Here is an 11,381-nt window from a genome sequence, read left to right as displayed (position 1 = left end):
ACAGCTTAAAGACATTTTAGTTGAAAACAAAGTCCTGATCTCAATGTAGTTTTGTGTTAACCTTTGGGAGACATTTACACATTTTACAGGCATAAATCAAATGAAAAGAGGAAATAGGGCTGGAATAACTGGTAGGAAATAGGGCTGGAACAACTCTAATGATAAATATGGGCTAAGTCTAGAAGCTGAAGCTGACAAATATATAATTCTTTCATTTGTTGAAAGCTGAAATAATTTGGATCATACTAGACATGAATATAGAAAAACAGCTTACTGATAGAACTGCACTTCAAGAAAGAAAACCTTTCAATGCTGGCACTGTAAACTCTTCTAGTACAAGGTGAGCTTTGCATTTTATAGGATGCCAACATTTCTAGTAGAAAATAAAATTTTCCAAGTTTTTCTGTTAAATTCATATTAGGCTGCCTTGTCTATTCTTAAGAGATTTACATTTTGAAATAATTATTCAAATTAAACATACAGCTTTACAAATTTGTTTCAAATATATTGGCAGAACAATGAAATTAAATATTATTCTAAATTGTTAGAATAAAAGTTCACTTAAAGATATGTAGATTCCAGAACAGGAATCTATGTTAAAAGATATTTTAAAGATTTTGTATGGATATACATTTTACTTTTACTAATAGATCAGAAAATCATTTCTAAAATTTAAATTCAGGGACCAATAACAAAGCTTGTGAGAATTCAAAACAAGCTGCAAACCTGATTGTGCAAAAGTTGGTGAGAAAAATCAGACAACAGGAAGATTGCAATATTGTTTATGAAGCATTCCTTTTACTGAATAATTTGCTTAATAAACAAAAATAAACAGACTTTGGACAGAAGATACAAACCCGATAGCAGAAAGTTTGTCCCATATGATCTCTCATAAGGGAAAGGGTAAGATACAAAAACCAAAGAAGACATTTTTTTTTAAAAAAGCAGGATGAAACATCTGGAGCTTCAATAGAGTTGGATTCTCCTTTGGCTCTTGAGTAATTTTTCTCCAAATCCCACAAGAGACAAGTGAAATTAAAAATCTTTAAACCCTCTGATGTTATTATCAGATGTAATGTTTTCTGGATAGTCCCATTAAACCTGGGCCAACTCTAGTCTTTAATGTTCAATTAACGTTCACTCCTGTATTCTATATGAAATCAATTTACTACTTACCTTCAGTCAACACTTCAATTAGAAAAGATGCCATTTAAAACATTTCTTTACTGTTCCAAACAGAAGCCTTTAGCAAGAGAAAAGATTCAATACCAATTGGTCCCCTGAAAATTGAAACCATGTGGAAAGAACAATTCTACTGGGAGAAAAATATGAGAATCCAGCAACTTGACAGGAAGGATTCACAGCAGCTGCAGCACAGAACTGTTTTTTCCCTTTTTCCCTCAGAAAGAATTCATAGCACAACAGAAGATATTCTATGCTTTTGACAAGATGTTTCAAGGCCTCCAAGGGACTATTCCTCCCCAAGTATCACCATGACATAGGCTTGTAAAAGAATTCTTTTCTTCCATTTAGTGTATTCATTACAGCTAGGGGAAAAAAATCTGCATTCCATGTTAGGTCTCTTTAAGAATGTTGATTTTGGCACAGATTTTGAGAGCTGGACCCAATTTGATATTCATGGCACTCATGAGATGTTCTTCTTTTAGCAGAAGCAAGGCCTGGCCATCTATCTCCTGGGACCGAAATTCCTCTGCAATCTCCTGGCAGCCTAATAGATTCAAGTATGAGAGAGAATTTTGTGAGAAATAGAAACAATATACATATTTAATATTGTTTATAGATTAACTCAATATTTGTAAGAATCAGTTTTATGCTCAAACACAATTTAAAATGACTTGAGTCAAGCTTGATTTCTTCAATATAATAGTGGCAATATTGAGGAAATAGTTTGCCATTGATGCCTTCTGGGAGGGTATGTGTGTGCTTCCTTTTTTACTTCTCAATCTATCAACCTGGAATTTATTACTCTCCCATCCAGTTCAGACTTGATTTAACTTTACAGATGTTAGCACCACACTAGGTGCTTCTACTTGCTGTGACTCATGTATCTTACACTATCTAAACCTGGCTCAAAAACAGTAACTGTGAGAGGGACCTTGGAGCCCTAATGGACGATCACTTAAACATGAGTCAGCAGTGTGTGGCTGCAGCCAAAAAAGCTAATACAATCATGGGTTGTGTAAATGGAGGCAAAGAATCCAAATCACATGAAATATTACAGTAGTATTGCTTTATAAATCCTTAGTAAGATCACACATGAAATAGTGCGTTACAAAAAAGATGTTGAGACTTTGGAAAAGTGCAAAGAAGAGCAACTAAGATGATTAAGGGACTGAAGACAAAAACACAAACAGCTGCAGGGTTTAGGTTTGGCTAGTCTAGAGAAAAGAAGGACTAGGGGTGACATGATAGCAGTATTCCAGTATTTGAGGGGCTGTCACAAACGAGAGAATCAACTTCTTTTCTAAAGCACCAGAAGGCAAGACAAGAAACTATGGGAACTAATCAAGAAGAGAAGCAACCTGGAATTAAGAAGAAACTAACAGTGAGGACAATTAACCAATGGAACAGCTTGCCTTCACAAATTTATTGGTGCTTCATCACTGGAGGTTATTAAGAAAAAACTAGACAGCCATCTGTCTGAAATGGTATACAGTCTCCTTGAGCAGGGGATTAGGCTAAAAGACCTCCAAGGCCCTTTTCAGCTTTATTATGATTGATTATCTTAACACCCCTGCAAAGTTCCCATATTATTTCCATACAGAGATGAGAAGCATAGATAATGCTGCTGTCACTATCACTGAAAAAACTAGAATTTAATGAGATAAAAACATTTTGTAATATTAAAACATATTATTAAGTCTGTTTACTACCTTGAGATATGTATAAAATAATAAAGGATAGAAGGATAAATAATATCCCCTTTCAGAGTTCCCGGATATAGGCAAATAGTATATCTGTTAGATCTATCTAAGAAAATGATATCTCCAACAATAACAGTTGCGTGGAAGGAAGGCTCCTTTTGTGAACTGCTTCCTCTAACACTTCTCTTTGTCCAGCTCCAACATTTTTAGGAGGGAGAGGGAGAAGTTAGGAATTTGCTAAATGTCATGCTGAACCTGAGAAAGAGGCAGCACCAAAGCAAGAAATCCAGTTTTTCTCACAATATAGGAGAATGTCATGTCAAATACAGTTACTATTTCAAATCTATCAATACCTTATTCATGCCAATATTTAGGTGTCCAATATACAACCATTTATCGCACTCCTCTTCAGGACATGGGAGAAAATATATCAGACTTGCCTTGTAAGGATGCAATGAACTCATATACTTCCTCCACACTCCAGCGGCTAGGATTGCTGGACAGGAAAACTGGATTGATACCATGCAAGTCAGAAATGGGCTGAGTCATGCTGGAATTGACAAGCTCTCGCTCTCCATGACTAGATCTCACTGAAAGAGGTCCTGGTGATGTGGGGGAGAGTGTTTCATCATAACTAGAATTATCAGATCCTCTGCTTGAATCTTCTTGGCCCTGCAAATCCAAGCATCACAAAAGAGAGCATGAAACTATACAAAGAAAAGAAAAAAGTATTGTAAAACCTTGTATTGGAAATAAAAAAGCGTAGCCAAATAAATATATATCTCTACCCTATGGAACATCTTGGTGCCCACTCTTCTGGCTTTCTGGATGGGTGTGAAGACCTGGCCTGTCGAGTTGCACGGGGATCCATGCAGGAGTGGTACAAAACCCTGGGGGTGGTTGGTGGCTTAAGTGTGAGATATTTTTTTAACCTTCTTTGGTAAGAATTTTATGGTTTTTATTACATATAAATTCACTACACTCATAATTTTATTGGAATGAACCAAAATGTGGATCATTGGCATATTTGAGAAACATTAAGAACTATATAAGATGCATATGGGAAATCCCATTCACCTTGGAAGCCTTTACGGATACTAAAGAGCAGAGGTGGTATTTAGCAGGTTCTGACCAGTTCTGGTAACAGCAATTTTGAGTAGCTCAGAGAACCGGAAAATACCATTTCTGACTGGAGATTTTACAGTATCCTTCCCCAGCCACGCCCACAGAACCGGTAAAAAATTTGAATCTCACCAATGCTAAAGAGGTAACCATAAAGACAATTTCAGAAGTTTTCTCTTTGCTTAAAGAATTAAATCCTCATAACTTTTGAATAAGGAAGAGTACATAGATTTTGATGGATTAAACTAAGTAAATGAAAAATTAAAAGAAAATATATAATTAATACATTTATTAACTTAATGAACTGAAATAGGCTTATACCTTTAATCCCTGTACGTTTTCCCTGTTTCTCTATATCCTGTTTCTGTCCTTTATAACTTCCTTTCCTTTCTTTCTTCCCCCTCTTCTTCTCCCTCCCCTTTTTACCCCTTGTCTCTCTAATTCTAATTCTCTCTTCTGTAATCCACTCTTCTGTTTCTTCCTAATATTGTAATTGCTTTTCAAACTGTTCTCTTTTTTTGGTTGTTTTTTCAAATCTTAAATTTTTTACTCTCTTTCCCCACTTTCCTCCCCCCACCCCCTAGAATTACTTGGTCATTTAAGATGGCTTCTTCTTTGTCCTGCCCTTCTTGTTCTAGACACATTTCTTGTTGTTTCTCATAGTTCAAGACCTCCATTTCTAAGAATTGAAATAGGAAGCCAAAAAAGCCTCTTCCTTCTTGTGCATCTTCTTTCTGTTTTTTAAGTTCCATTTTCAGTTCTTCCAAGAGTGATGCCATTTTAAACACTTTTAAACAACCACCTGATTGATTTTAGTCATTTAAGTCCAATAACCAAAAATCCAAAAGTCACCAAATAATCAAAATAATCCAAAGCTGTTTCTTTTTGCTTCTTTTTTCCACTTTCTCTTCTTGGGGTTCTATCTTTTAGGAATCTTATTAAAGTTTCACTGTTAATTCCTTTTACTTCCAGGTGGTCTCCATTTTTCCAGATCCCACCCTTTTATTTATTCCTTTTCTCTCCTTTAAAAATTTTTTAAATGTCCAAAAATCTTTATTATCACTTTGACATTTTATTTTCAGCTTAGATGCCTATTAATGTCAAAGTGAATTTTTTATTAATTTCTTGCTTAAGTCTCTTAGCTGTCAATATGGAGAAGGAAAGGGAAAAAAAACCCAAATCTTTCCCCTTCCCTCTCTCCTTCGCCGCTTCAAAAATCTTCTTTGGGAACAGTTATTCTTTATAGTTCAAATTCCAGGGTACCTTATATTGTTGCTTTTTCAGTTCAACCTGGTCAATCAAAACTTTATCTTATCTTCCTCCTGCACATCTTTTCTGGTCAAGTTCTTCTTTGAGGTAGCCATTTCTGACCACCGCTGCAACCGCTTTTGGGAAAGGGAGTAATGGCCAGCTGAGGAGGAGAGATGCGGCTCTCCTCAACCCTGCTGGTGGTCTCCCCCCTCTTTAGCACCTCTATGGAGTGGCTTTTGCCCTGAATCCAGCCAACTTGGGGTGTTCCGGGGGTGAGCACGGATCAAAACTGCACGATCGCAGATTTCAGTCTATCGCCGAAGAAGCTCAAACCAGAAGTCAATAATAATCATAATATTGAAGGTGATCACATAATAGTAGAATTTGCTTCTCTATCTTAGCAAGCCATTATCTCATTTTTTACTTTTTAAGCATACATAATAATCTTAACTTCTAATACTTACTTGTACATAGTAACTATAATAACTTCCATCATATGAAAATAAATATAATAACCTTTTCCCAGTTTTTAATTTCTAGCTCTATTTCCTGGGCTTTAATAAAACAGATCCTATATCAAAATTTATTCTATATTTATACATCATCTCTTGTCCTTTTTGATATTAGAACTCATTGATTTTTTTTTTTATCAGTCTCCCTTGCCCCTCTCTTGGAACCTTGTATCCCTCTGTGTCACTTCTGTTTACACTAAATGTCTTCTCCACCTCTGCCTCTGCTTCCCGTACCTATCTGTATCCCTTTCGTCTCTGCTAGTGGATCTTTCTCTTTGCTCTCTGCTTCATTTTGGCCTGTTAAAGAGTAATCTCTCTGGTCCAGTCTTACTATCTCTTTTGTATCCTTATATACTTGTATCGTTAACTGGACTCTCCTCCCATCTTTCTTCCACTCCTTCTGAATTCTCCTCTGTTATTTGAATTTTTGTTCATTTTCCATTATCTTTTGCTGGCAATTTCCTGGTCTCCAATCCGTATCGCGCATCAATTCCATTATCTCCCTATGGTTCTTTGTCATAGTTTCCTTAATATCTTGAAACATTACTAGTATTTCCGTTTGGAATACTCCCTTGTTGCATTATTTTACTTTATTTTAGTGTGCTGAAAATTATTCAGTAATTCACCCAAGTGTTCAAAAATGTCAGAAAGTCAGTATTAAAAAATTTGTTCAGTCCACAGTATTTATATTACTCAAAGTCTACTGTTTTGCTCCTTCTAAATTTTTCAAATTTGTAGGTTCTATGTAATTTCTTCTTTCACCTTGTAAAATATTCCATCAAGTAATATTTGTGATCCAAAGTGGCACACCAAGTTTCTCCATAGCTCATTAATTCCTCAATTCAGGTATTAATTTCAAAGGCAATTTCTGTCATTTCTAGTCCACGTTGCTTTGAAGAGAGTTTCAAAAGGCTCACCAGCTAAACCTAAACTGCCAGATAAAGACAAGTAAGAAAAGAAAAAAAAAGCAAGATGGCCTTCTAGATGTTATTTGCATTTTACTTTGTTTCTCTTATCCCTTATAACTTTCAAGGTCTTTCAGCCCTGTAACAATGTTATTGTCAGCGTTCCAGCAAACCTGCATTTCAATCAGTAACTCCGAGACAACCATATCTCAAAAGTACCTTTATTAGAATAGCGACTGACAAATCTGTGGAACCCTGAATCTGAAAGTTTTCAGGCTTCACACAATTTCCTAAACTACAAATCCGTCATCACATCACATGGCCCAATCACAATTCATCCAAAAGTAATATTCTTATTTCATCCTCAATGACCTTGAACGAACAAAACAATTTTATTTTGTCTACTTAGAACTACTCAATTGAATCCACCCCCCTCCCACTTTCTCAAGCTTGTGGCAGCATGGAATATGGCTTCCAAAGCTGACAGGCCCTTGAGAAAATCACCTCCTGAAAGAGATAGTAAACTAAACACAACCAGGGGTTAATGTGATGCCCTTAACCCCCTCTCCCCCCTCCAAGGGGACCCTTCGGTTTGTCCAGGAATTCGTCATGGAATTGGTTAACCAATCTATCCTCATGTACATCCCAACTTTTTACCCAAGTGGCATCTGACAAAGGGTAACCTTTCCATAACACCAAATATTGTAATCTCCCTCGGTGTAATCTAGAATCGAGGATTTTCTTTATTTCATAATGTGTCTCACCCTGTACGATTAAAGGTTTGGGGGGGGGGGGAGCTGCTGGTATCGGCCTTAGAGTTGACCCTACAGCAGATTTCAATAAATTACTATGGAACACTGGGTGTATTTTCCCCAACAGCTGAGGGAGACTTAATTGGACTGTCACTGAATTGATTATTTTAGATATAGGGAATGGACCTACTGGGAAGTCTCAACTTGAGATATTTAGTTCACAAAAACACTTTGTCCCCTACTTTAAATGGTGGTTGGAGGGATCTACGTTTGTCTGCTTGTGTTTTACATTCCTCAGCAGCTTCAGTCAAAGCTTTTTTTGTATCCTCCCAGCCTTTCTTTAATGAGTCAATCCATTCCGTTAAAGACATGGATGTTGGGGGTTCCATAGGTAATTCCGGCATAGGGACAAATTCCATGCCGGTGTTGATTTAGAACGAAGCCTGTGCTGCAGTGTACTGCATTATTGTAAGCAACTTCTGCAAATGGCAACAGCTCCTCCCAGTTCTCCTATTAATAATTTACATAGCATCTAATCACCCTGGCATTTACCCTCTCTGCTGCCCCGTTGCACACAGGATGAAATACTGAGGAAAGCCCTTGGGACGACCCAATGGACTTCAAAAACTCCCTCCAGAACTTAGCAGTAAACTGCACACCTCGGTCTGAGATTACTTTATGAGGTACTCCGTAGAGCCTATATGCTTCACGAACAGTTTCGCAAGTTTCTTAGCCGAAGGTAGTCCATTACAGGCTTCTTGCTTAGAGAATAAGTTGATAACAGTCCAAATCAGGGCATTTCCTCCACTCTCAGGTAACTCTACGATAAAGTCAATCGCGATTTCTTCCCACGGCTTCGTTGGTTCAGCTACTTGTTGAAGGAAGCCAGGGGTTTTTCCAGTTCAGCGTTTCATTGTGGCACAAATTGAGCAGCTTTTCACATAGTCCTCGACATAAGGTTTCATTTTTGGCCACCAGAACTGTCTCCTGACTAAATGCAGGGTTTTTAAGAACCCAAAGTGCCCCCCCAACCACGAGTCATGGCTTCGTTTCAGTGCCATTAGTCTTAGAGTATTGAGTGCATAAATTTTTGTCCCTTTCCAAGCTAATCTTTTGTTCATTGTCAAATTGGTTTGATGTTCAACAAACCAGGGATTGGTCAAAAGGGCTGCTTTCAACTCAGTTGTCAGTTTGTCTTCTATGCATCTGGGACTGCAGTTGGTGTGACCTCAGGTGGTTATTTGGCCTGCAGATTGGGCTTCTGATAACATAGTTTGCACTACCTCCTCCTGGCAAATGTCAAATTGGGGTTTCCTTGACAGGGCATCCGCCAGTATGTTTTCTCCCCCCACCCCCAGGATATATTTCATGTTAAAGTTGAATCTCTTGAAGTATTGAGCCCAGCGGACTTGTTTAGGTGATAGCTTTCAAGGTGTCTTTAGAGCCTCAAGGTTCTTATGATCAGTCCACACCTCAAAAGGCTCCTTTACTCCTTCCAGAAAATGCCTCCAAGATAGTAAAGACAATCACACTGAAAATGCTTCTTTTTTCCAAACCGCCCACCTATGCTCTGTGTCTGTCAACTTTTTGGACACATAAGCGTAAGGCATTATAAGCTGGTCTTGAGAGTTCTTTTGGAGAAGAATTGCTGCGACAGCCACATCACTAGCATCAGCTTGGACTATAAAAAGTTTGGTCGGGTCCAGGTGCTAGAGGATGGGCTCAGCCGCAAATATGTGATTTAAAGTTCCAAAAGATTTCTGACAGTCCATTGTCCAAGCAAGGGGTTGATTGGGTTTTGGTTTGGTCAGGGAAGGCCCAGTTTTCAATAACTCTGTTAAAGGGAGGGCGACCTCAGCAAATGAAGGAATAAATTGCCTATAGAAATTTGCAAAACCCAAAAAGCTTTGAAGTTGTTTACATGTTTTGGGGGGTTGCCAGTCTAGCACTGCTTTCACTTTACCAGGGTCCATTTCAATCCCCTGGTTAGACACTCGGTAGCCCAGATAATCCAGTGACTATGGAATTTGCATTTTGACAGCTTTACATATAACTTGGCAGCTAAAAGTTTTTTCAGCACGTCTGACCAATTTGACATGTTCTATGGCTTTGCTGAATATAAGAATGTCATAATATATAAATTTTGTGATGAAAATTTAGAGTCTACATATCAACTGCAAGCCATTTTATTCTTCACATGAGTTTTCCTCATTTCTACTAATAGCTATGTATGTTCCTCCACAAGCTTGTGTAAACAAGGCATTACAAACTCTAGCTGATCAAATTATGGAGGCTAAAGCCAAACACCTAGATTCCCTTCCCATCATTTTAGGGGATTTCAATCAAGCAGATTTGAGGAAAGAGCTCCCAAAATATTTCTAGCATGTAAATTGTCCCACCAGAGGCAAAAATACTGAACTTTAGACCACTGCTACACAACATTAAAAGATGCTTATAGGTCTTTACCACGAGCAGCTGTGGGACACTCTGATCATGATTCACCTTGTACCTGCCTACAGACAAAGACTTAAAACCATGAAACCAACAATTAAATCAGAACTTGGTCTGATGAGGCAAAGCTGAAGCTCCAGGCTTGCCTTGATTGCACTGATTGGAAGTTTTTGAAGATACCTCTGCAGACCTAGATGAGCTCACAGATACTGTAACATCATATGTCAGCTTCTGCGAAGACTTATGTGTACCAACAAGGAACCTGCAAATATATAGTAACAATAAACCTTGGTTCACAGCTAAACTTAAACAGCTATGTCGTTCCAAAGACGAAGCCTACAGAAAAGGTGACAGAGTACTATACAATCAGGCCAGAAACATATTAACAAGACAGATCAGAGCAGCAAAAAGAAGCTACTCTGAAAAGTTAGGGAATCAGTTCTCAACAAATGAACCAGGAAACGTGGAAAACTTAAAAACTTTCCTGGCTATAGCAAACCTCCTTCTGAGGCAGAAGGAAATCAACAACTAGCAGATGACCTGAATGTGTTTTACTGCAGTTTTGAAAGGAAACTACAGCCACCTATTTCCACAACTCCCATCTCAAACACACCAACAACAGCCAAGCCTCCTACAACTGGCCCCAACCCATTGGGTTCACAACCTCTGGTGATCACAGAAAAAGTGCAAGATCTATTTCACAGACAAAAGCCAGGAAAAGCACCAGGGCCAGACAAGATAACTCCTTTTGCTTAAAAGTCTGTGCTGACCAATTGGTCCCCATCTTCACCCGAATCTTCAAAACAATTCCTGCTTCAAACGCTCTACTATCATCCCAATGCCAAAGAGGCCCTCCATTAAGGAACTACATCTGTAGTTATGTAAAGCTTTGAAAGGTTTGTGCTGTCCCACCTGAAAACCATCATTGATTCGCAGTTAGATCCCATGCACTTTGCATACTGAGCAAGTAGATCAACAGATGATGGAGTTAATATGGCTCTGCACTACATCCGACAACACCTTCAATCTCTAAATACCTACACAAGGGTTCTCTTTGTAGACTTCAGTTCAGCATTCAATACCATCATTCCAGACATTCTTCTAACTAAATTAAACCAGATAGCGATACCTGAACACACTTGTAAGTGGATCATAAGCTTCCTAACAGACAGGAAGCAGCAGGCGAAACTAGGCAGAATCACATCTGATACTTGTCCAATTAGCACAGCCCCCCCTCAAGGCTGTGTGCTTTTTCCACGTTTCTTCTCCCTATATACCAATGACTGCATCTCAAACGATCCATCTGTTAAAATACTGAAGTTTGCAGATGAAAAAATAGTGATTGGTCTCATTCGAGACAACGATGAATCTGCATACAGACAGGAGATTATACAACTTGCCTCGTGGTGTGACTGGAACAATCTGGAACTTAACATACTCAAAACCATAGAAATGGTGGTAGACTTTAGAAGATACCTTCCCATACTACCACCTCTTACAATT

General features: G+C 38.2%; 1 protein-coding gene across 2 annotated transcripts in view; it reads right to left on the bottom strand.

The window, feature by feature from the left end:
* Window positions 1-766: 766 nt before the first annotated feature.
* Window positions 767-11,381, bottom strand: part of PHC1 (polyhomeotic homolog 1) — a 153,793-nt gene continuing 143,178 nt past the window's right edge. For both annotated transcript variants that reach the window (XM_026713264.2, XM_087926042.1), the window contains 2 exons: window positions 3,326-3,557; window positions 767-1,729 (listed from right to left, as the gene is read on the bottom strand). In XM_026713264.2, coding sequence (XP_026569049.1) covers window positions 1,575-1,729; window positions 3,326-3,557 — 387 coding nt within the window. In that variant the 3' untranslated portion in view covers window positions 767-1,574. The remainder of the gene's footprint in view (window positions 1,730-3,325; window positions 3,558-11,381) is intronic.

The sequence above is a fragment of the Pseudonaja textilis genome, chromosome 2 (assembly GCF_049901715.1).
Source record: "Pseudonaja textilis isolate UNSWEBS1 chromosome 2, rPseTex1.2, whole genome shotgun sequence".
Lineage (NCBI taxonomy): Eukaryota > Metazoa > Chordata > Lepidosauria > Squamata > Elapidae > Pseudonaja > Pseudonaja textilis.
Note: the sequence above shows the minus strand (reverse complement) of the source record. Positions and strands in the feature narration are given on the sequence as shown.